We start from the raw sequence: 27,193 nt of genomic DNA on the forward strand, positions 1-27,193 counted from the left end.
AAGCAAAGTTATGCCACTGTTTTTGCAAATAGAACTTAATTTTCATTATTCACTTGGGGACACTGACACAAAGGGGGGAATTCACAAAAGTGTCGGGAACGAAAAAATTTTAGAAAATTGTCAGACTTACGAGACATTCTGAGATGGTAACATCTGCCTTTGTGAATTTGCCGTTCATACGACATTTTACAAATTTGTCGACCGCCACTTCTGGGTTACTTTTTTTACCGACACTTTTGTGAATTCCCCCCAAAGAGTACATTTTGTTAGGGATCCCCAGTTTATTGCATGACTACAATAGAGTCAGGCCCAAGCAAACATTTTAGACATGTAAAGTGCTGACAGAATTGATTATCCTGCACCTACTGTATGTTTTGTTTACTTTATTATTATGATGATTCAGTTTGATGAGAAAACTTTATCTCCTAATTCAGTTCCAAGTTTTTTTTTCCCATAGAGCCATATGTCATTCAATGAGAAAAAATGTAACACACTGTTTATCAGGTGAAAACTCTTTTGAAGTCTATGGGGAAAACTTGTGTGGAACTTGAACAAGTTCGTTATCCTTAAATTGAATCTCACTTATATGTTTTCATGTGATAAACTGTAAAATAATATTTTCTCGAGGAATTGAATCTGGCACATTTTATGTGGGCCCTGCCTCAGTGGCATCTTACAGTCGTTCCACACACATACTATAATCTGTTTTAGCAGAAATCAGTTAATCATAACATCCCAACATTTAAAAAAAGGCAGCAACCTAACTAGAGGGGGGCAGGCCCTGGCGCGGGACGTGCAGCCGGGCCCCGCCCCCTCCATATGGCCAGAAACGGACGCATTAGAACAGTGGCGCGAGCTGCTGGGGGGGGCCCTGAGGGGGTGTGGGCCCTGGCCCAATCGCACCCCCTGCTCCCCCGGTAGTTACGCCACTGGAAAAAGGGATAAAAAGTTGGCCATTTTTTTACCCTGTCTGTTTTTTTGGCCACACACCCTATTTACCATGTCCATTTTCCAAAATTTGGCAGGCTATGAAAGTTTGAACACACTTTCGGGAGTTTTAGTGTTTAGTGTTTTATGTGTTATAACAGTTTTGCTAACGAAAGTGAAATTGCTCTTTAAGCTGTGAATCTCAGTTCTCCCAAGAGACCTGATTATCTTAAATAGTTACAATTGTATCTTTGCTTATCTTAAATCGTTACAAAAGTATCTAAGTGCAGTTGCTGAATGTCCTGGGCTCTCTGCCAAAAAGTTTCTTATTTTAATTAAGTTTCAGAAACTTTGTATTTTCTTCTGGTGCCAGTGCAGGAGATCAAAAAAAAAAGTTGGGGCATTTCAGTAAGGAATCCTGGACTGCTGGCTGAGCTGTCAAAATTGTGACTGTCTCTCAGAAAACAGGACAGTTGGGAGGTATGGTTAATCTTAAGGGCAGGACTACACGGCCGATTCCGCCGCAATCCGCCGCGCTGCACAAAATCACTGGGGTCACGTTGGATGCGACGGAAATAAGGTAAGTAATGTCAGTGTCGGACCGTGTCGCATTGTTGATGCAACGCGACACGACTGTCGGATGCAGACGCAGCATGCAGGGTCTGCATACAACAGTCGTGTCGCATCGCATCGTATCAGCTACATTTGGAGAATAATGCCTAAAAAAAAGCTTGAGGGTTAAATAGGGGAGATATGGGGTGAAACTACATTTGCCATGCCACATGTTCTTGCAACTATTTGCTAATATACTGATATTTTCCTGTAACTGTGAACTTTTTATGAGCTAAAGGGAGCCTCAACCCAAGGGCGAACCTTTAAACCTGAAAAAGTCTGACAAGCTCTGGTCTATCATAGGAAAATTAAGTTAATTCAAATATAAATCAAGTGTTGTTTGTGGTATGACCACACAAAATTATAGAAGTTCAGCAACAAACACATTGTTATTTGGAGAGAAGACCAAGACCATACAGTGCAGTCAATGAACTGGTCCCACATACAGGGAAAGTCTGTAAAACTTTGGAAGTTCCCATGTACAGTCTGTGTTCAGAGGCAGCGTGGACTTATTCATCAACTTTGTGAAGTCAGATAGAGGGAAAGAAAGCAGCTTTCAGAGAGGGTATTAAGCACCAGATGATTGGCAGTGCCCAGCGTCGCAATATATGGAAATCAGAAGATAAGAATCAGGTCCTGAGCTTTGCAGCCGCACAGAAGTATAATTATCTTTCACTTATCAGACCTGCCACCCTTTATTCATTTAATATGATTTTTTCCTTGGACTCCATTTGGCCGTGAGAACACAATGTAATTAATTCTGCTTGTATTCACTGGATGGGCTGATTTCTGTTGGGGTAGTTACCAGAGAATAACAGATAGATTCAGATAATAGATTCTTGGGTTGCAGGATGCGGGGCATGCGTTTAAGCCTATTGAGGCTGCGGAATAGAAATGAGGAATGCTGGCTGAGATAAGGCCAAGCTGGCCGACTGCTGAGTCACTACTGAGCATGGCGGAGAGATAAGCTGGATTCTTGGAGCGTTTTTACGCAAAATGTACATTTATTAATCGGTACACGAAAACCCAACCTCAGAATTTTTAAAAATCAGGAAGAAATATCGGGAAGCCCAAGGAGTAGAGATGGGGACATGGGTACAATGTTTTTTTTTAAATAGCTGGTGAGGCTCTTCCATTCAGCTCTAATTAACCTGTGCAGTACTGGCAGTTTAGACATGGATTTTTTATTTTTGGTCCATTTTAGCGGTAGAAGTAGTAGTGTGATACAGGAAAGTCCAAAGAAAATCCACCTAGCACTCATAACCAGCTGGATGTTTTCAACTTGTGATGAAGCACATTACGATACTCACCAAGATGAGGTCAATAAGTTAATCAGAGGCAAAGCACACAAGATAGAAGGGGTAAGTTATAAAAGTGCGGTGCAAAGTGCAAAATTAATGGACAGAAATTGCAATGCTATTGTACACTTGTGGCTCACCCTGCACTTTTTTTGATTGGCTATAGGTCTAATGCATGTGCAACAGCAATATAGTGCTGGCTGTATTTGGTAGCACTGTATTCATGAAAAGGTGGGCAGGGCAAGGCATGGAGACCTCCTACCCATCTCCTAACTTGATTGTTGGGGGCACTAGTCACATTGGAATCCTGTACCTTGATACGTCAGCATCCAGTCCTGGATCTCCAATCTGGCGATTGGTTCAGATCGCAGTCACAACAGAATACAAGTGGTTTTTGAATGAGCACTGTGGTAAATGACCCCTAGTGTCTTTTGTAAGGATGCACCAAATCCACTATTTGGGATTCGGGCGAATCACTGAATCCTTCATGAAAGATTCGGCCGAATACTGAACCAAATCCGAATCTGAGTGGGAACCTTTTTTTTACTTCCTTGTTTTGTGACGAAAAGTCATGTGATTTCCCTTCCTGCCCCTAATTTACATATGCAAATTAGGATTCGGATTCGGTTTGACCAGCATAAGGATTCATCGAACCGAATCCTGGATTCAGTGCATCCCTTGTCTTTTGGGACACAGACATTATGTATCTAGCCAGTCCAATTGCTGAATGCCTCTTCTGCACTGGTATACTGTACATACAGTAGTGCAACACTACGGACTAATCACATAACTTATTTGCTCAATTGAGCAATACATACAGTAATTCACATAAGGACAACAGGAAACACAGCTACTATCTGTATATGCTTCTTTGCTCTATCGCCACTAGGGATTATAGGTATAGCCTTTAGTTACCTGTGTGGCCCAAAAATAACAAACCTCAATGCTGGATATGTTAGTTTAAAGGTCATCCATTATTCTATTGTTTTAAGAAGTCCTTGGAATCCTACTGCATTGCACATTGTACATTACTCTTACTCTTATTTCCAGGGAGATCCCCTCCTTAGTTATGCATCCTCTGTTCTGTTTCTGCTTTGCTTAAATTCTACCAATTCTTCTGGGAGAATTTCCCACATAGGCCACAACCTACTTGTAAAATAGATTTGCATTTCATATTAGTACGCAAAAGGTTATTTAATGGAAATTTAGTGGCATCTTAAAGTGCCTGAGACATTTATCAAAGACCTGAGACAGCTGGCCGCATGCTAAGGAAACAGCTACCTGGGAAGCAGAGAGTCACAGACCCTCAATAAATCGGGTAATTTATAACTTTAATAAACGAGCTCAATTGCAGTCTGCCAGGCTGAGCAAAGCTTTACGTAGAAGTAAGTGCGCCCACGGCCTTGCAATATTCTCTACAGCAAGGAAGCAATTTGCCTCGCTCCTCTGATATCTCTGTTAGAAATAGGTCTCTTAGGGAACCTAAAAGTTCTCTTCTAAAGTTGTTTTAACCTTTTCGATGAGCTTATCTGTATACAGGTAAGAACATATTATTTTATACATCTCTCTCTTATATTGGGATTCATTAAGTGCTCAGATCCAGACTGAATAGTGCAATGGGCTTCTACTGATACATGTGAGATGGTGCCATCCTATGTATTATATGTGCAAAGCTGCTTTAAAGTATTTAATTGACACTGAATATACCAGCTGATGCTGATCATGTCTTACTGCTCCTGAGCTGTCCGACTGACCACTAGGCACCAGATGGAGCTTGTAGTTTATTGAACTGATATGATCCCCCTTAGAGGTCATTCAATGAAGGGGGAGCAGTGGGCTGGGGGACTTTCCACTCTCCTGCCCTATATGGATACTGTGTTGAAAAACATACGTAATGCTGTGTAGGCACCCAAAGGTTTCATACCCTTCCTATGGCTTTAAATCCCTACATCTCCTAATTATTCCAGTTACTGGGAAAAAGCTCATGTATCCATTGATTCATTTACATATTCCTATCATTGACCTACAGGCCTATGACCACTTTCTGACACATTTTAACATAGTGTTTGGTTAGGAGTGTCCCTTTCTCTTTGGCCTTCAGCTTCTGACCCACCTGGATGTGCTCCAAGGAGCCTGGGCTCAACAAGGCTCTAAAGGGACCCTACCTCTAATGAAAGTCAGGGAGCAGGGAGCCAGTGGCCGAGGCAGGGACAGGTTATTCCATTTAATAGCACTTTCTATAAAAGTGAGATAGTCAGATCTACAGAGAAAGAGCAGCTTGTGCTCCAACTAAGATTGATAGCTGGGAGTAGCTCTCCCCTAGGCTCTACTTTGCTTAGGTTTGAAGAGGAATTCAGGCATAGTCTTATTCCTGATCCATTTTGCTGTATAGGATCTGGACCAGAAGGGCATTGGAATCCTTCAGCTTCCCTAGCTGTCACATCATGCAGACTCTGTGGAAAACTGTCCTGATATGCAACATCTTGTGCTGCATTGCCTCTGTGGATCTTGTGAGCATTAACCTGCGAACATTGTTTTACACAATAAACTTGTTCTGTTAGTTTGCTGCAAGAACCTTGTGGTGTCCTTATTTTATTTTAAGCAAACTAGAACCCCCAATAATTTTAACTTTCCTTCTCCTTTAAGTATGCTTTATTTTTTTCTGTTAGGATTGTGCCGACTATTATGTAATCAGTTCAGCACTGAAGAGGGAGGAAGCACAGTGAGGGCCTAATTAGGTCATGAATCTGCGTGCTGAGGGGATTCAGGCTCATTTGGCTGAAATTCTAATAGAGATTATGAATCCCATTTGTCCTCAGGGTGCCAGTCTTGCATGTCAGGAAACACACACTGTGACAACAGTAACCTATTATTCTAATGATTGCAGTAAGGTAAAAGGGTTCTGACATATGGGTTCTGTTGCAGTCACATCTTGTAGCTTAGTTGCGTGGTGTTGGTTTAAAGACTCCTGCTAAGCCAGTTTAAGAAGAGGGCCCCCACTGGCATTAAAGGAAAACTGGGGGACACAATTCTTCCGAGAAGCTGAATTAGGATTGGTAAATGTATCCGAAAAACCTACACCCACAATAATAATTCGATCCTTGTTGTTGTTTGAGACCAGTGCCAGCTGATGGGAAAGTTTCTCTTCAGTACCACGGACAGCGTAACGATAGTCTGTACAATTATAGGATCTCCTATTTCATAAACCATTATCCAGGAGCCCATTATCCATGCCACCCAAGATACTAGATTCCATAACCTATTTAAATCTTTTTGATTCTTTTCTCTCTTTTTTTGCCTTTGTGAAATGTGTAGTTTTTAAAATTCCATTTGACCCTCCACCATGTGCTACAGCAAGTGGAGATGCTCTGTAATCTGTGTATGTTTTTTATGGAAAAAAAATTAAGGAGATGGTGTGTTTTGGGGAGCATCTGATGCATCAGTAAAGTTAAGGTGTACTGGGGCTATCTGTAGCTGGTAGGGAGATTGCATTGGTCTTTCCTATAAGAAGTAATCATCTAACCAGGTATGTGATGACTTTTATTGGACAGCTTCTCACAGGAATGGTAAAGGAATTGAGTATAGACTTGGGCATGGGAGGCCCAACATTGTAAGCAGAAATCAGTTACACAAATTCAGTTACACAAATCACTGCTTCTCAAAGGATCCTCTCAAATCCTCACACAAGTCCTTTTCCAGAAGCATCAAGTGTCTCTATCAAGTGGAAATGCACTGGTAGGGTGTCATTAGCCATTGGAGGGTCTCGTCTTTCAATAGAGGCTCCCCCTACCTCTCCGTCATGTCCAACATAAAGTGTAGGAGCTTCCCCCAAGCTGTCTTACTACAGCTCCCCTAGGCTCCCACTAGCACACAATTGCCCAGGGCTCTACTGCAAACACTGACTCCTTGCTAGGGTCACAGGCTGCCTTCCTGACTAGCACAGTTAACACTCACCTCTGAGGCGAGCCTGATATAGGCTCCTGCAGGGGAATTCCTAATCCAACAAGTGTATTTTTTTTTAGTTGTAATATTGGTGTGTAGGTGTATCTCAGGTCATTTTGCCTGGTCATGTGCTTTCAGAAAGAGCCAGTGCTGCACTATGGAACTGCTTTCTGGCAGGCTATTGTTTCTCCTACTCAATGTGAAGGTGTTGCAGTAGGACATGGATTTTTACTATTGAGTGTTGTTCTTATATCTACTGGGGAGCTGTTATCTGGTTACCTTTCCATGGTTCTGCTAATGGACTGCTGGGGGGGAGGGAGGAGTGTTATATCACACCAACTTTATCAGAACACAAGTCACATGACTTGGGGCACATGGGGATCTGTCAACATGTCTAGCCCATTGCCAGATTTCAGAATTTAATATATAAAAATGAATTTCTCTTTTGAAAAACAGATTTCAGTGCAGAAGTCTGCTGGAGCAGCATTATTAACTGATGCATTGTGAAATAAAATATGGTTTCCCATGACAGCTAATGATGGGCGAATTTCTCCCGAAGCCAGCGTCAAAATGTTTTTGATGCCTGCAACAATTGTGACTCCAGCGACAATTCAATATATAATTTTCATTATATCACAGACAGGGGGCGTTATTTATACCAGAGGTCCCCAAACTTTTCCACCTATGAGCAACATTCAGATGTAAAAAGAGTTGGGGAGCAACACAAGCATCAAATATGTTCCTGGGTGGTGCCAAATAAGGGTTGTGATTGACTATTGGAAGCCCCTATGTGGACTGGCAGCCTACAGGAGGCTCTATTTGGCAGTATACCTGATTTTTATGCAACCAAAACTTGCCTCCAAGCACATGCTTTGAGGCCACTGGGAGCAACATCCAAGGGGTTGGGCAGAAACATGTTGCTCACGAGCTACTGGTTGGGGATCACTGATTTATACTATACATAATCAAAGAAAGGTTTGAAAGTTTATCTTTTATAAATCGTTAGCATTGCTCAATGCAATGCACATTTGCACATAGATTATGGGTAATAACTTATGACAACCAATCATGTTTTTACTATTATTCTTCCAGCAGTTGGGTGAACACACTGGATCACTTATTGGTTGCTATTAAATGGACCCCTGTATCATATAACATTACCACCTGGACAGTATATTACCTGCCTGGCTGATAAAAACGATACTTGATGCCAATGTTATTACCGTATATACTCGAGTATAAGCCGAGCTTTTCAGCCCCCAAAATATGCTGAAAAACGCTACCTCGGCTTATACTCTGGTCAAGCGCAAAAACGGTCGCCGGCGTCTAAGAATAGTCGCTGGCGCCTAAGAATAGTCGCTGGCGCCTAAGAATAGTCACTGGCGCCTAAGAATAGTCGCCGGCGTCCAAGAATAGTCACCTGCGTCCAAGAATAGTCTCCAAGAATATTCGCCGGCGTCCAAGAATGGTCGTCTGCATCGAAAAACGAGACGCTGGCACCTCCAATGGGAGCAGAAACCCTCAATTTTTTGATTGCAACTTACCAGAAGCTGCTGCATTTCTCACCCTCGGCTTATACTCGAGTCAATAAGCTTTCCCAGTTTTTGGAGGTAAAATTAGGTACCTCGGCTTATACTCGGGACGGCTTATACTCGAGTATATACGGTAAAAGGGTAGAAATATAAAAATATAAGATCAGAAAAAGAGGCAGCTTTCATGTTTGATGTCCCTCAAAATGCTATTTGATTCTTATCTTGAAACATTTGTCTGCGACAATTGCGTCGCTGTCGACAATTAAACAAACCCCATTGACTTTAATGTCAGTCGTCAGAATTGTCGTCAGCGTCGGAATTGTCGTCAGTGATGTTTATGATGCCCGCAAATTGACACTGCCGACAAATTCGCCCATCACTACCTGGGAGCTGTAGAGCCACCTGACCTGAAGGAAAAGAATCAGGAAGGTAGGCAGCAAGTGGGAGGCAAACAGTGTGGGTATGTTTGTGCTATGTTTGATGATTATATTATTGGGACTTGTATGAACAGTGGAGACTAGAGAAGCTGTTCTAGTGAGTCTGTATATAAAGCTGTTACTAGATTCATCTGGAAGATCGTGTGAACCTCCGGTTTATAAGGATCTGGCCACATGGGCCACATCTGGCCACATGGGCAGATTCGGGGAGATCGGTCGTCAGACGACCAATCTCCTCTTCTTCGAAGTGACTGATCTCCCCGATCCGCCTTCCCCTGCCTTCCGCCGGCTAAAATGAAAATCGCCTGGGGGCAGGCACACGGAGCGTTTCGTTTTCCGAAGTCGCCCGTAATTGCCTCACAAGGAAACTTCAGGGGACTTCCTAAAACAAATCGCTCCGTGTGCCTGCCCCCAGGCGATTTACAATTTAGCTGGCAGAAGGCAGATCAGGGAGATTAGTCGTGCGGAAGAAGAGGAGATTTGTCGCCTGGCGACTAATCTCCCTGAATCTGCCCTTGTGGCCAGAGCCTTATCTTCTAATTGTTCAGATACAGGTCTCCCATTCTCTGTAACGGTGGTGTTTTGTAAAGGTGTTAGTTTGGCAATGTATTATCAAAGTTACCAACACCCGTGGTATACCACATTGACATTACATGCGGCCATGAGGCCTGCTGTATGGTCAGGGCCACCATCAGGGGGGCACAGTGGGTACTACTGTATTGGGCCTAGGCCTGAATGTGGGCCCGGCTGTGCTGCACTTTTCAAATAGTCAGGCCCCCCTTGACAGCGCAGAAGCCGTGCCACCTCTTCTGAAGTCCCGAACAGCAGAAATGCTGAAAACAGCCGAAACTGAAGTTCTGAAGAGGCGAAAAGACCCAAAGTCACAATAGGAGACAAAGTTGAAGTCCTAAAGCCACAAGTTCAATTCTACTGAACACCAATGTGTGTTTTTTTAATTATATTTAATCCCCCTGGCCACCAATGTATTATTTTAATAATCTATAGGCCCCTGCCACCAATGTTTTTTAAAAAAAAATATTCTCTGGGGTCCCAATTTTTTTTAACTTGTAAGAGGGGCCTTGACCACCAATTTTTTAAAAAAACTTTATTGGGGGCCCTGGCGCCACAGTTTTTTTTAACATATAAGGGGCCCTGACCATCAATAGCTTTTTATAACTTGTGTGTGGGGGGGTTACCTTTTTTTAGCGCTGATGTCTTTGTGGTCTTTTAACTGTGGTGTGGAGTGGGCTGGAACCGAGGTGGGTGGGAACCGGGTTGGGCGGGGCCCTGAAAATGGGGCCCTGAAAATGTTGTTGTACGGGGCCCGTGATTTCTAATGGCGGCCCTGTGTATGGTAGTTACACCACTAGTTCCATTAGATTCCCACTTACACACTCTTTTAGACGAGTGCTCAATATAGTAATGGAGGAAGGGTTCCCACGCTGATTTCGCACAGGCTTTGCAGATCTTATTATCTGACCATAAACACAGATTAAACTGAATCAGTCTCATTGTCTTTGGAACGTAAATGCTTGCATCCAGAAACACTATTTGATCTCTATTAACTGTTCATATTCATAGGGGGTATTAGGCAAAACATTTTATAATCCCTCTGAATCTTTGGTTTCCAGACTGCACTTCTAAGCACAATGTTATTCATATACATAGCACGGTGGTCTATTTCTTTACTTATATCAGTTAATTGCATTCTCGCATGGCAGTGTGATTAAATGGAATGTGTAGTCAGCAGGGAACCAGCTTTACAAATATTATCTGGCTTCAAAGTGAGGGGGAATCATTAAAATTATTAAAGTAAAGGGAGAAAAAGAACTTGTATAAGACAAGATAAATTGGAAGTGTTTTCTATTGTTGGCTTTGTATTTATAAACTTTTGTCTATAAGCAGGATATGGAATTTCCAATTCTTTATATTCAAGGACATTACCATCGGGTTCCTCTGTTTGTATATTAACCATTTAAATAATGTTCGATATTGCATGGATATATTGACATTACACAGCAGTCACCAGTGAGTGAGTCGGCTGTATTGAACTGTTAAATAAAAATCCAACAAAAATGTCAATTATTATTCAATTATTCAAACCACAATTCTCAGGCCGGTCAGCAGAACTGACAAGAAGATGGCACTGTTGTGTTAATGTCATTATATTAGCAGTACCAAAACAGTTCTCGCTTGAAAACTAGAGAAAAAAGAATTCATGTAAAATGCAAAAAAGTTGAGAAGAGCACACACTGACCCATTTTACCCATCCAATGTTAGATTTTTTTTCAATTAGGTGGTTTAACATTTATACATTAGACATCGTTCTCTGTGTAATGCAATTGTGGATACCGATCCGAGATGCCATATTGCTTACCATGGCTCCTTTAGTAATAAAGCACCACTAGTGGTCTATGGAAAATGCCTTGTGTGAGAGAAGCAGTGAAACAAATTCATTCATGGGTATGCAGAAGAGTACGGGTTTTTACTCTTTCTTTACTGAGTTAACTTCAGCTATGGCATAGGATTATAGAGAGTTCAGAGAGAGGTGCTGGGAGTTTCCTTTAGGACAGGGGAGTCAAGTGGTTTTAAAAGACTTTAAAAAGGGAATTTTCAGCCACTTGCCTATGGGGCAGATTTACTAAACGCTAGCGACTTTTTCGCCAAAAATTACATCCGCAGGGACATCCCCAAGTTCACTAACAGGCACAGACGACTATTCACTAGCGAAAGAGACCGTCGCTAGCGTTCGTTCGCACTCTATCGCCAGGCGACTTTTCGCTCAGGCGAATGGTCGTTGCTCCGCAAATTCACTAAAGTGTGGATTTTACTCTCTTTCGCCAGAATTGACTTCGCCACCTCAGACCAGACAAACTGCTAACACGAAGCTAGATCTTCCTCAATCTTACATATGTCACTTACATCATATCCTATCTGATGAATATGCATTAAAGTTCAAGAAACTCTGGCAACTTTTCCTTTTTTTAGTGGGATTGCCTGCAAAAGTCCTAACTTAAACATTTTTGTGCTAATATTTTTCCCCAGACATTTGAGGGCTATGGAACATTTATTTTATAGTAGGCTCATGTCTAGGGCATTAGAGGATCTCTTTTGTCTTTATTAAGGTTCCTTGGAGATTCGTAATAAAAAGTGGCCACTTCAAGCATTTGCCCCAACATCTCTAATAAAGACGTCCATACAACTTTAATGTACCAGCCCTATTCAAATTGACCTAAGCGTAAGATCACTAGCGACTTTTCATTAGGTCTAAACGAACGCTAGCGAATCTTCACTTTGAAATGCTTGCATTGAAGAAGTCGGTAGCGTTCAGGGCCCAGGACGCAACTTCGCATTTTAGTGCATTAGCGTAGTGGTAACGAATTTGCACCTGGTGAAGAGGTGCGAAGCAGTGAATCTGCCCCTATGTCAGGAGGCTACAGTAGGATAAAGAAGATCTGTAGTGTAGGACCAGTGTCGGACTGAGGGGCCCCGGGCCCACCGGGACTTTTGTCAAGGGCCCCCTTGCTGAGCCGCACCTTACCGTGCAGTGCGCTCCTTTCCTTCTGTGCGGTGCTGGTGCGCATGCGCAGACGGCACGGCGCTCCGGCTTTTTTTTATTTTAAATAACACGATTGGGGGTCTGGCCCGGCGGGGGCCCATGACGGGTCGGGGCCCACCGGGTTTTTTCCCAGTTTCCCGCCGGGCCAGTCCGACCCTGTGTAGGACTAGGGATGTCGCGGACTGTTCTGCAGCGAACTTGTTCGCGCGAACATCGGCTGTTCGCGTCCGCCGCAAGTTCGCGAACGTCGCGCGACGTTCGCCAATAGGCGTTCGCGTCAAAATCGTTCGACCATTCGACCATTCGGTCGCTAAAATCGAACGATTTTCGTTCGATTCGAACGAAAATCGTTCGATCGAACTATTAAAATCCTTCGATCGTTCGAATCGAACGATTTTCGGATGTTCGAAGTTCGCGAACTGTTCGCGAACTGTTCGCATTTTTTGCCGGTGTTCGCGAACAGCGTTCGCGAACACATTATCGGCGGTTCGCTACATCCCTATGTAGGACTAGTAGTAGGATTGGTTTAGGAGTCAGATATGGGCTAAGAGAGCTCTCTCTGCTCAAGCACTCAGCTCAGGGAATGAGAGATCCCAAGTGGAACACCACTGTGAGTGCCCTGAACTCTTGGGTCTGGACACCTACCACTAGTTCTAACTAATAACCTACTTGTGACCATGTCATCAGGGGTGTGACTATATTAAATACATGGAAGTAATAACATACTATATACCATATGAAGTAATATCTATGAAAGCCATTGAAGTAATAAGTAATTGCAGCAATAAATCAGATAACCGTGTCCATTATTGAAGGTCTGTTTTTTGTATAAAAGTCGTTGTGGCAAGTAAAGGGTTAACAGTGGTGTGCTGAAAAAGACAAATCTCCAAAATCCCCTTACATGTATAAAATATGAAGAATGCTCCAGTTCGCCGGCTGGAGGGCCGCAGGTTGGACATCACTAGTGACTGAACATACTGTAACTAACGTTAGTTGTAATGTGCCATTTGAATGTTTATTTTATTGCCCCCAAGGGGACACTTTGCTACTGAGGGAAGTTCATTCTGAAGCTTTTAGTATGCAGCATCCCTTGCATGTTTCAAAACAAAATAATTATAATAATCGCAGCCGTTGGCAGAGAAAATTAAAGCTAAATATAGCAAATATGAATATTCGGCATAATAATACAGCACTGAATGGCCCTTTTGCTGTCAGACTGAACCACTAGGTACAGCGACAGTCCAACACTGCAAGGGGATTGGCTCCTGCTTTTTATTCAGAGGAAGGGCTTAATGTGCAGTATCTCACCAGCATAATAACTCACAGATAATAAAACAGCTCCATGGGTTCCTGCCCTATCTAAATGGCTTAGAGGGAACAGGGAAAAGAATGAAAGGAAATAAAGATCAAGGGAGGAAAAAACTGAATAAAAGATGTAAAGTGCTAAAAAATCGGATATGATGCAGTGATGGCAATTTGAAAAGGAAAGCCTGGGAACATTCAGATAGATAAAGAAGCAAGTCCAATTTTAATCAAGGCTGAGAAGTGGGTGTGACCTCAGGGATAGTGATGGGCGAATTTCTCCCTTTTCGCCAAAAAAATCACTAAATTCCAGCAAAATTCACAAAACGGCAAAAAATTCTCAAGAAATTGTGAAATCGGAAAGTTCACAAAAAAATCGTGAAATTCGAAAGTTTTCACAAAAAAATCGAGCAATTCGAATGGTTTCACGAAAAAATCGAGCAATTAGAACGTTTTCACAAAAAAATTGAGCAATTCGAACGTTTTCACGGGAAAATCAAGCAATTTGAACGTTTTCACTAATATCGAGCAATTCGAAAGTTTTCTCTATAAAATCAAGCAATTCAAGCGAATTTTAACCTGCGAATTATCACGAGAGATTCGCCAATTTATTTGCCGGCAGCAAAACTCTGAAATACGCCGCAAATTCGTGCCAAACTAATTTATTCATCCATCAGTACTCAGGGACTAATGAGAGGGAGATTAGATACATTTAATATAATATATAGTGGGATGCATATTGAGAAATACTTTCCAGCCAGGGGTAGATTTAGATTAGGACCCCTACAAATTGCAAGTAATTTGACCTCCCAATGTTAACAAACCTGCAGACCTTATGGATGTGTATGGATTTACATGATGTACAGTATATAGACAAAAATACACAATATAATATGATCTTTGTTTGTATATTTGTTGGCACCAAGAGTCCATCAATGTCGTGATATCAGGGGCACAGGGAAGTTCCTGGTGTCAAGTTAAACATCCAACAGATATTACACAAAGTAATAATATAATATTTTTCCAGGGAAGTAAAATAAAGACAAGAGACATAGTCTATTATCCCAGACATTGGCCCACCCTAAAGCAAATGTGGCATGAGCTTCAAATGATTAAAAAACATTTTTAAAAAAAATATATTCAACAGTTACAACTTTAAACATAATCCTACATTAAAGTATGAAAAAACCCCAGTGTTTTTTTTTTTAAGACTTTTTGGCATACAGGATATGATGTCACTGACATAAGATTGAGGTATACACCTGGTGAAACAGACTCTGGCAAAAAGGATAACATATTGTAAAGTTCACACTTTGATGAATTTTCAATCGTTAACCTGAGCGAAAATTTGTAATGCGAAAGGGCTCTTTCGCTAGCGAATTGTCCGCTACCCTTTTTAGTAAATTGGAGATGTCCCTGCGGATTGTCATTCTGGAGAATTTTCGCTAGCGACGGCCACTGCGCCCTTTAGTAACTCTGCCCCTAGCTCTCCTAACATCATGGACTGGTTCTCTTTCCTCTCTGCCTCCTATCCTCCATGTTTTACATATTGCCTGTCTATTTGCCTAACTATAATCTATATATCTCTTTATCTAATTACATTTTTATTCTCCATTCTCCACCCCTTCTCCATCTGCCTTTCATCCATTTATTTTCTCCTCAATCCTTTCATTACATCCCCAGGGAGAGAATAAACAGAATAAGCCACATCAAGTTTCTGGGTCACATTCTACAATGTCCTAAGACTCCACTCTGATATCCCAAAACATTTCATCAGCACCGCACTGGTTTCCTCTCCCAAGTTACTTCGATTCTTTGCTGATTCTGATGTGCATTTCCCTTTTCGGCCAGTTCTGTGCTAAGAGCTCAGAGATCTGTTTGTTTGAAGTTTTAAAGCTTTAGCTAATTAGATCATCTGGAGGATTAATGGCATAGTTAGGGTATTTATACATTCTGATGACACACACTTAATGTGCATATAAATCAAATGCACTTGTTCACAGGCGTAAATAAAAACTCTTAATTTTTTTTTTTTTGCAACTTTCCATAGATAGATAGATAGATAGATAGATAGATAGATAGATGATAGATAGATAGATAGATAGATAGATAGATAGATGATAGATAGATAGATAGATACATACATATATACATACATAGATGATAGATAGATGATGATATGATAGATAGATAGATAGATAGATAGATAGATAGATAGATAGATAGATAGATAGATAGATAGATAGATAGATGATATGATAGATAGATAGATAGATAGATAGATAGATAGATAGATAGATAGATAGATAGATAGATAGATAGATGATATGAGATAGATAGATAGATAGATAGATAGATAGATGATATGTGATAGATGATAGATAGATGATAGATAGATAGATAGATAGATAGATAGATAGATAGATAGATAGATAGATGATGGATGGATAGATAGATAGATAGATAGATAGATAGATAGATAGATGATAGATAGATAGATAGATAGATAGATGATATAAGATAGATAGATAGATAATAGATAGATGATAGATAGATTAGATAGATAGATAGATAGATGATGATATGATAGATAGATAGATAGATGATAGATAGATGGATAGATGGATAGATGATAGATAGATGATAGATAGATAGATAGATACTGTAGATGATAGATAATAGATAGATAATAGATAGATAGACAGATAATAGATAGATGATAGATAAATAGATAGATAGATAGATAGATAGATGATATATGATAGATAGATAGATAGATAGATAGATAGATAGATAGATAGAAGATATATCATTGATAGATAGATAGATAGATAGATAGATAGATAGATAGATAGATAATAGATAGATAGATAGATAATAGATAGATAAAAAAAGATAGATAGATAGATAGATAGATAGATAGATAGATAGATAGATAAATAGATAGATAGATAGATAGAACAGAGTTAAAGTTTTTTCTTCACCCTCCATTCTGAGAAGCTAGCAATCAATTGTATAGATCATCCCATCTCCCATTGTGCCGCCTCTCCTGTTCTTATCCTATTAGTTGTATTGGGGGAACTTGAATGCACTGGGAACATTTGGAGTGTGATGTGTTTCCTTCACATGTCGCTTCCATCCCTGCTGACTCTATCAGAGCTTTGAAGGCTGTGAGCGGCAGCTGGTTGTACAGCCTGCAGAGAGCTAATAACAGCCTGCCACAGCATAGTCTTACATCTAAAATCTAAAACACTGTGTTTGGAAGGGAACTGCCCTGAAGAGTTATTAGCTCTTTTAAGTCAGCAGAGGAAAAAAAATACACTGGCATCAACCCACACATTGCTCAGGAGCAGAGAAGCTGATAAGGCTGTCTCTTCTTATTCTTATTCTTGGAGTGAATGTTCAGCTGAGATTTCCAGACTGGAGAAGCTGCATTTGCTTTGCCCAAACTAAGTCACTCTCAGGACCATCCCTGGTGGGACACAGGAATCATCAGAAAGAAGTAGGTGTCTACTGCCCTCACATGAACAGAGTCAACAAGGTTCTTCGTATTGTCCGGAGATCCTCCCGGAGGAAAAGGAGGGAGAGCATCAGAGCTGGAGAAGATGAAGAGGATGAAGGAGACCAGGAAAGCCATGAGGAATCCTGTGAGGAAGGCTTGTGTAGCCTGAGCCTGTGTGTAAGCGGTAAGGATAAAACCCTTTGAGCCAGCAAGTTCAGCAGCAGGAGATCTGTCATTTCAATACATGCTTCACAATCGCCTTTGATCCTTCACCTTTTTGCTGCCCTGGCTGTACATAAATTGCCTTTCATGCAGTAATCCTTTCAACCATCATTCTCACATCCACTCCCTAATGTTCTGTAGTTCCCATTAACTTGTTTACATTTTGCAGGGGTCATTGTGTGTTCTTTCTTCAGTTTCTACTCCGCAGTTAATGCAGAATTTGTTTCCTTTTGTAAAAAGAATTTTCAGCTGTGTGCGTTGGATCTATATAAAGATAAACTATATCCCAATTTCACAGCAATAATTGCCCATCATGTCAGAAGTTTAGACCTGTAGAACTGCAACTGATTATGGTTAGATTATGTCCGATGGGCAGAAAAGTGTTGAGTAGGATGCCCAGTACCCAAATGCTTTTTGTCTGCTACTTTGTGTACAGAACGGACTTGACCTCAAGAGCAATAGGCAACAGCATGATAATAAAGAGTCAATTCCAATGAATTTCATTTTCCAATGAGCATTCAGTGGTATTATGAGTATCTACAGCTTTTCGATAGCATTATAGTATATTGATGGCTATGAGACTGCAGCCTGAGCATTGAGTTGAGAGAACTTGGAGGGAATCAGTTAGATTGAAAGAATTCTGCTGCCTTAAAGGACAAGGAAAGTCTAAAATAGAATAAGGCTAGAAATGCTGTATTTTGTATACTAAACATAAACATGAACTTACTGCACCACAAGCCTAATCAAACAAATGATTTATGCTTTCAACGTTGGCTACAGGGGGTCACCATCTTGTAACTTTGTTAGACATCTTTGCAAGACCAAGACTGTGCACATGCTCAGTGTGGTCTGGGCTGCTTAGGGATCGTCATAAATTATCAAAACAATAAAAAATAATATCTGCCGGAAGCCGATACAGCAAGACTGATTAATAATCACAATATACAGACTGCACTGGGTCCTGTGTTGTCATGTAATCTAATGTGGATTTTATAGTTTTTGTATTGTTTAATACAAACTTTCTCCAATTCTGCAGAACATGTGGCTGCAGCAAAATAATACTCCAAATAGAATCACAGCTTATCTTTTTAAATCTGGATCCATGATCTTTGTCCCTGCAGCTGGAGTTGGAAACATTACAGGAGATGTAAAAGCAAAAATAAAATCCAGTACAAATCTTTACACAGTCGCCGACTGCTCTACAGGGAAACAAACAAAGCTGCTTGAGTTCTGCATGGCTGGGAAGTAAGGTAGGGGCTCCCTCTGCTGTTCATAAGTATGATTGTTTCCCTGCACAGCAGTTAGGGGCCGTCTGACAATTCCTATCCACAGCAGTAAATGAAGGGAGAATTTCACTGCAAACAATCAGGTTTCTTAAAACAGAACACATTTTTGAACACATTTTTGAATTAAAGTATATTATATATATATATATATATATATATATATATATATTATATATATTTTTAAAACGGAATCGAAGTTTTTTTAGCAAAAATTTTTTTTTACGTTTTTTTTTTCAAAAGTCCATAAAATTACTCGAAATTGATTGTAGGAGGTTCCCCATAGGCTAAAACACCAATTCGGCAGGTTTTAGATAGCTAATAGTCGAATTTGAATTCTTAAATGGGCAGTACATGAAAAATGTAAAAATTCGAATTTCTATTTTTTTTTTACAATTCAAATTGAATTTGGACTATTCCCTAGGGAAACTCGAAACTCGAAATTCGAATTTAAAATTTGAATTTTCAATTTGACCCTAGTGATGGAGTAGTAGAAAAGGCAAAGGAATACTTTATTTACAGGGACAGTTTTAGGCCACCACAGAAAGGGTTTCAAGCATCAGTGGTGTAACCATGGCCAGTAAAATGACATATGCTCTGTTTTTAAATAACTGTCATAACTTTGGTCTTTAAAACACTGGTGTCCAATATGTGAAGGGGTTTGCTGGCAGCTGTACTTGAAAAATGGCAAGAGGGCAACAGATTAATCACCCCTTGATTTATGTCAAATCTGAAGCCTTCCTGCATCACCTGCAGCAGTAATTCTGTACTCAGGTTCCTTACTATTGACATTAATGTACTAGGGCTATTAGGCAATAGTTACTCACCAGGTGCCTGGACAACAGGTTTATAGTGCCAAGTTTTACCAATATATCCTACTCCAAGAGACTCAGTTCAATCATATCATACAATAGCACTTGGGTACCTGATGGGTTAGGATGTTGTAGCAGTTTAATGAAACCATCATGTCCTTGTAATGAAATTCCACAGTCACACTCCTTTCCCAGAGACTATTATCCCACTGTTACTATAGGCACCATCTCTCCCTACTATACCTGCTATCCCACAGTCACAGTCCCTTCCCAGAGACTATTATCCCACTGTTACTATAGGCACCATCTCTCCCTACTATACCTGCTATCCCACAGTCACACTCCTTTCCCAGAGACTATTATCCCACTAGTACTATAGGCACCATCTCTCCCTACTATTCCTGCTATCCCACAGTCACACTCCCTTCCCAGAGACTATTATCCCACTGTTACTATAGGTACCATCTCTCCCTACTATACCGGCTATCCCAAAGCCACACTCCCTACCTAGAGACTATTATCCCACTGTTACTATAGGCACCATCTCTCCCTACTATACCTGCTATCCCACAGTCACACTCCCTTCCCAGAGACTATTATCCCACTGTTACTATAGACACCATCTCTCCCTACTATACCTGCTATCCCACAGTCACACTCCCTTCCCAGAGACTATTATCCCACTGTTACTATAGGCACCATCTCTCCCTACTATACCTGCTATCCCACAGTCACACTCCCTTCCCAGAGACTATTATCCCACTGTTACTATAGGCACCATCTCTCCCTACTATACCTGCTATCCCACAGTCACAGTCCCTTCCCAGAGACTATTATCCATTGTTACTATAGGCACCATCTCTCCCTACTATTCCTGCTATCCCACAGTCACACTCCCTTCCCAGAGACTATTATCCCACTGTTACTATAGGTACCATCTCTCCCTACTATACCTGCTATCCCACAGTCACACTCCCTTCCCAGAGACTATTATCCACTGTTACTATAGGCACCATCTCTCCCTACTATACCTGCTATCCCACAGTCACACTCCCTTCCCAGAGACTATTATCCCACTGTTACTATAGGCACCATCTCTCCCTACTATACCTGCTATCCCACAGTCACACTCCCTTCTCAGAGACTATTATCCACTGTTACTATAGGCACCATCTCTCCCTACTATACCTGCTATCCCACAGTCACACTCCCTTCCCAGAGACTATTATCCACTGTTACTATAGGCACAATCTCTCCCTACTATACCTGCTATCCCACAGCCACACTCCCTTCCCAGAGACTATTATGCCCTACTGTAGGCAATCTCACACCCTTCTTTCGCAAAAGCCCCTCAACACGGAACTGTTATGTATGAAGACCAATACAACCACCCCAGCTTGCATCCAATTTAAAAAGCTCTGCTCTTGTCTATGTAATCTGGGATAGATTTTGCAATCATAAAAACATTACAGTTCTGCCAATCAATAAGAGGGATTTAATCTCTTTTATTTTAGCCCAGCTGTCATTTTGATTTTCTCGTATATTTTAATGAAGGCCCTTTTCTCTTTGTTGCCCCTCTGGTTCCCTTCTCCACCTGGTCCCCCTCTTAAGTCCTTAGAAGGCAGACACTAAGTACTATTGTGTTTTGTCATCTCTAAGCTGAAAGAGCAAATCGTATGCAATAAAAATATAATGGAGAAGACAAATATATAAAGTCACGCAGCACCGGCCTCATTGCGCCAAAGGGTTGGAGCCCAAATCCAAAATCTATTTAAGTCTACCCAGTATTCATTATAGACAGAACTATTTTATTTTCTTATAAATCAACATTTAATTCCTTAAAGGGCATTATCAGCTGACATAATGCATTATACCTAATGTAATGTATAACATTATTAAAATTTGTGTTTAAAAATTGGATTTGCTGATATTACCGATATATTTACAAAGTGTCAAGATCTTCTACAGCACTTTGCAGGGATTATACATCATTCACATGGGCCCTACAAAACAATTGAAGATTCCTATAACATTCTCACACACTAAGGTCAGTTTTATCAGGAGCCAATTAACCTACCTTTATGATTTTGGGGTGGGAAACCCGAATATGTTAGGGTAGAACATGCAAACTGCTTGCTGATGGTGCTCTGGTTGGAATTGAACCCAGGGCCCCCAGCACAGGGCATGAATTAAAACTTATAACAATGTTCCCATTTAGCTCCAGGTCTACTTAGAAAGCACTGCAGACTGCAGCATTCATGATTCCAAAGCAGTCATGTGGTAGGCACATTTTAGATATGCTTTAATGGAATAATTTAACTTTAAAATGAATTTCTGCATTGTGACATCAGCATTCCGAGGCAATGTGCAATTAGTCTTCATTGTTTATTTTTCGTGGTTTTCGAAACATTTACACATTTTGTTTTGCGCAGCTTTCAGGCTTGGAGGCTTCGTTATTCTGGCAGTCAGGCTGCAGTCTGGAAATTTAGATTGGACGATCAACAAGAGAGAAATTAAAAATAAAATTTACAGTCCAGCTAAAGCCTTGAAGAAAATCTTTTTTCAATGGTTGCCAGGGTCACTGACCCCAAAAACCAAGTATCACTTTGCTTCACAGACTAGGAATGCTAATTCAAAAGTGCAATAAAAAATGAAAAGTTGCTTCAGATAAGTCTATATATTATCACATAAGCAAAAATTCGATTTGAATTGAAAATACATCACAAATTCGACCATTCAAAAATTCGAAGTACTGTCTCTTTAAAAAACGTTGAATTCGACACTTCGCCACCTTAAACCTGCCAAATTGCTGTTTAGCCTATGGGGGACCTCCTATAAACTTTCTGAGTGTTTGGTTAAGTTTTGAGCAGTCAAAGTTTTTTTTTGTAAAAACAGTTTAATCGATCGATCGAATGATTTTTACTTCGATCGAAAACGAAAATAAACTCGAATGGTCGAATTTCAAAGTTTTTTAACTTCGAAATTTGACCCTTAGTAAATGTGCCCCTAAAAGTTATGGACGTGAATATCCTTTTAAAGAAAATAAAGAACGAAATTTAGAGAAATAGCTACGGAATGGAAAAAGTTATAGAAGGGTTAATGAGTAGCAAGGGTAGGTATTTAAGGTGCAGTGGGAGTCAACTTTTAGGTGCTAATTCATTAACTTCGAGTGAAGGATTCGAAGTAAAAAAAACTTTTTTTTGGGCTACTTCGACCATCGAATGGGCTACTTCGACCTTCGACTACGACTTCGACTTCTAATCGAATGATTCGAACTAAAAATCGTTCGACTATTCGACCACTCGATAGTCGAAGTACTGTCTCTTTAAGAAAAAACTTCGACCCCCCTAGTTCGCCACCTAAAAGCTACCGAACCCAATGTTAGCCTACGGGGAAGGTCCCCATAGGCTTGGCTAAATTTTTTTGGTCGAAGGATAATCCTTTGATCGTTGGATTAAAATCCTTAGAATCGTTCGATTCGAAGGATTTAATCGTTCGATCGAAGGATTATTCCTTCGATTGTTCGATCGAACTTTTTGCGCAAAATCCTTCGACTCCAATATTCGAAGTCGAATGATTTTCATTCCCAGTCGAATATCGAGGGTTAATTAACGCTCAATATTCGACCCTTGATGAATTTGCCCCTTAGTATGATGTAGAAAGTGAAGTTCTAAGACAATTTGCACCTGGTTTTCATTTTTTTTATTATTTGTGGTTTTTGAGTTATTTAGGTTTTTAATCAGCAGCTCTCCAGTTTGCAATTTCAGCAATCTGGTTGCTAGGGCCGAAATCACCCTAGCAACCACACGTTGCTTTGAAAGAGAGACTATGAATAGAAAAGGTCATGAATAGAAAGATGAGTAACACAAAGTAACCATAACAATATATTTGTATCCTTACAGAGCATTTGGTTTTTTTAGATGGGGTCAGGGACCCCCATTTGTAAGATGGAAAGTGTCAGAAGAAGGTGGCAAATAATTCAAAAACTATAAAAATGAAAAAATGAAGACTAATGGAACAGTTGCTTGGATTAGCGATACTAATCCCTGGGTTCAATTCCAACCAGAGCACCACCAGAAGATAACTTAACGGTGAACCACCCCTATAAGTAGTCATAAATAATGGTGAGGCTTACTTTGGATCCTTGCTCCTATTTATCTTGAATAAATATTTTTTTTTATAAAGGTTTAAGCAATATTTATCTGCCTTTTAGGGATTCATGCATCTTTTTCATTTCTGGGGGTTTCCTTTAACCCTAGAGCTGCAGGTAATCCAGTTTCTCCCTATCTGTCATTTCATACCTAGTATTAAACCTGTGATATTTGGTTACTAGCGAGCAATGGGGATCAGCACTTTATTACCTCCTGTGCCTGGGTCACATATTCTTGCAGTACGACTATCAATGAGACGAATGGTTCTGTCTGCTGCTCGTGCTCCTTGGGGAGAGGGGCCCAGGGCTTGTTTTGGTTTTATGTGCAGGATGTTGGGAGACTACGGCAGAAAGAGAAACAAATAAACAAGAGATATACTGTAAATAATATATCAGGATTATTACAAATAAACACAGAGGGTTCATTTATCTAGGGGCCACAGCTCACATTCTGCGTGCCTTATTATTAGCCTACAAGGCAAGAGCACAAAGAGCCAATGGCTAATTTGTTAAGATATGCCGAGCTGCGTACAGTTTATTGGTTATAAAAAACTGGGCCCCAGGTGTTTGGTAGAAATGTGTATGTCCCTATGAGGTCAACTTTTAGTATGTTATAAAACGCCTAAATCGAAGCAACTTTTTAACAGGTCTTCATTATTTATTTTTTATAGTTTTAGAATTATTTGCCATCTTCTTTTTACTTTTTCCAGCTTTCAAATGGGGGTCACTGACCCTGTCTAAAAAAACAAATGCTCTCTAAGACTACAAATGTATTGTTACTGCTACTTTTTATTACTCATCTTTCCTATTCCGGTCTCTTCAGTCAAATCAATGCAGTGCCGTTAGGGTCGTTAGCAGTGGCGGAACTACCAGGGGCGCAAAGGGTGCAGTTGCACCATGGTCCGAACCCCTGCAACCTTTTTGGGGCCCGTCGCGTCCCAGGAAATGAATGACATCACTAGTGGCACGGGCACATTGCATCCAATCGGGCCCTGCGATGGAAGTAACCACAAAGTCCTGTCGTTCCTCCTCCGCCAATGTCTCTGCACGGTTAGCATCCAAATGATGAAACTGCTGGATAAAAAGCTAAATAACTCAAAAGCCATAAAAAATATTATCCAGAAACCCATCATCCAGAATGCTCTGGAAGGCTGTTTCCCACAGACTCCATTTTAATCAAATAATTCTGATTTTTTAAAAATGATTTCCCTTTTTTTCTGTAATTATAAAAAAGTAGCTTATACTTGATCCCAATTAAGATATAATTAATCCTTATTGGAAGCAAAAATTCTATAGGTATAATTCAATGCTTAAATTTGCTTTGGTAGGCTAAAATTACGGAAACATCCCTAATCCCGAAAAAACCCAGGTTATGGATGACGTTATGGATAATAGGTCCCATACCTGTAACATTTATTATAAATATATATGTAGCTTAGTGGGCTGCAAAAAAAATGCACTTTGTTCACTTTGGTGCCTTCAGCAACACCATTCTGAGAATAGTGCAGTTGTAACCCTGCCACATAATATGTTAGCGATGGGCGAATTTCTCCCGTTTTGCCTAAAAAATTCTCGAATTTCCTGTGAAATTCACGAAATGGTGAAAAATTCACAAAAAATTTAATGAAACTCGAAAATTGACGCTCGCATCAATTTTGACGCCAGCATCAATTCAGATGATCGCGTCAATTTTGATGCCGGCGTTAAAGTCAATGAGCATCCGAATATTGTTGGCATGCAGCGATTTTGACGCAATCGCCTTTTTGGACACACGTCCAAAATTTCTGGAACGCCAGCAAATATTCCGCGGCAGTTCTGCAAATGTATTCTCCAGTGCCAAAACGTGGAAATTTGCCGCAAATTTATTCGCCACTCACTAATATATATGAATTTGCACATAGTATACTCATTTGATAAATTGTGTGCAAGTTACACCCTATTTTGCGGCTACTCAATATTCTGCTGGATTTCTGGAAGAAATAATGCATTGAGGGTAAAAAAAACACGTAGACTGGCAAGTGTTTTGCACATTGCACTTGGTCTGATTTCAGTTGAGTACAACCTGCTCCAATTCTAGCCCCTCTTTCCTGGAATTGCTGTTTGGTTCTTCCTTGTCATCTCTTTGAACTTGGGGGCCATGCTTTTATGTCTGCTCTTAGGGAATGCATGGAACCCAATGTTTATCTCCTAGTAGCTGCAACCCAAATGAAAAATGGGCAATAAAGGTTCAGAGGAAGATGGGGTGGCAAACCAAAAAAGCACATCTCTACTATTTGAAGTTATAAATAGTGATGGGCGAAAATATTTGTCGGGTGCGAATTCTCTCTGAATTTCTGCGTTTTGCCAGCGGTGAATACATTTGCGAAACTGGCATGAAAATTTGCCAGCGAAAATTCGGTGGCTTCCAAAAATGTTGGACACGCGTCGGAAAAGTCGATCATGTCAAAACCATTGCGCTACAACATTATTTGGATGCCCTTTGACTTTAACAAAGGCGTCAAAATTGACTTGAGCGTCAGAATTGACGTGGGCGTCAAAATTCGCGTTTCGCAAATTTCACTGGAAATTTGCAAATTTTTCTGCCGAAACGAAATGGGAGGAATTCGCCCATCACTAGTTATAAAAGTTCATTAGAGCAGGAAGATCAGATATGAGGACAACACTATTTTTTTCTTGGTGTTTTGCCTCTGCCAATCTAAACTTATGGCTGCATTAATGTAAAAGCAGGAGGTTGGATTCCATTACAGCATATTGTTTTTGAAAAGCAATCGCTGCATTTCATCTTACAAATTGCTCATTTTTATCAAGGGGAACACGGGAAACCTGAGCAAGTGCTACATGTAGCACAGATAACAAAATCCAGCTATTAGTGCCTGGGGAAGATTGAGGGAGTTCCAAGACTTGTTCCAGGAGGTTATAAGCGACATTACAGGCCCAGGTTTATATTGAGCTATAAAATGTTGATCAGCAGACAGGTCTGGGGAAAAAGAACAAGTTGATTGCGGCCGCTGATAGATTTCAACGCCTTCTGGGTTCAGAGTATTATAAAGTAGAACACTCAAAATAAATAGCAGCACGTTGTATTTAGGAAGAAGTAATGCTCAACCATTAAAATGTACCTGGAGCTTTACCAGTCTCCTGCAGAAACACAGAACACTTAGCTATTCTGTTTGTCCGAGCGACCGGACATATTTCCATGGAACATATTTCCACTAATGTAGGTTTCCACTTGCCAGAGACAAGTTGCAGCTACAAAAAAGCTTGACACAACCTTAGTGATGTAGAAAGATAATTTGTTTGTGTTAAAATAATTTTTATTCTGATTTCCCTCTTGATTATCTTCCCATACAAAGGCTAATAACACAGTACGGTTCCCATGGCCACGGTTACATAATACATAATCCTAGCAGCCAGTAATACCTTTTCTCTTTGGAATAATAACAGCCTAAGACCCTCTCATTACACCTTTTGGCAGAAGATACATTTTTCCGCAGTACAAAGCAAATAATGTTAAATGTTCTGTTTTGTGTGTCAGTTGTGTGACCGTATAATCACCGGAAGTTAGTAGCAATGCAGAGTACTTATTTGTATCATAAGTTATTGCTGAGGTTATGT

The 27,193-nt window shown here is 40.5% G+C and overlaps 1 protein-coding gene across 5 annotated transcripts in view; it reads left to right on the forward strand.

Moving 5' to 3' along the window:
* Positions 1 to 17,038: 17,038 nt before the first annotated feature.
* Positions 17,039 to 27,193, forward strand: part of LOC108715865 (glutamate receptor-interacting protein 2-like) — a 114,089-nt gene continuing 103,934 nt past the window's right edge. For 2 of the 5 annotated variants that reach the window (XM_041561720.1, XM_041561721.1), the window contains exon 1: positions 17,039 to 17,295. In XM_041561720.1, coding sequence (XP_041417654.1) covers positions 17,133 to 17,295 — 163 coding nt within the window. In that variant the 5' untranslated portion in view covers positions 17,039 to 17,132. The remainder of the gene's footprint in view (positions 17,296 to 27,193) is intronic. The other 3 variants (XM_041561717.1, XM_041561718.1, XM_041561719.1) reach the window with 2 other exon arrangements.

Source organism: Xenopus laevis, chromosome 4S (genome assembly GCF_017654675.1).
Source record: "Xenopus laevis strain J_2021 chromosome 4S, Xenopus_laevis_v10.1, whole genome shotgun sequence".
In the NCBI taxonomy this organism is placed as follows: Eukaryota; Metazoa; Chordata; class Amphibia; order Anura; family Pipidae; genus Xenopus; species Xenopus laevis.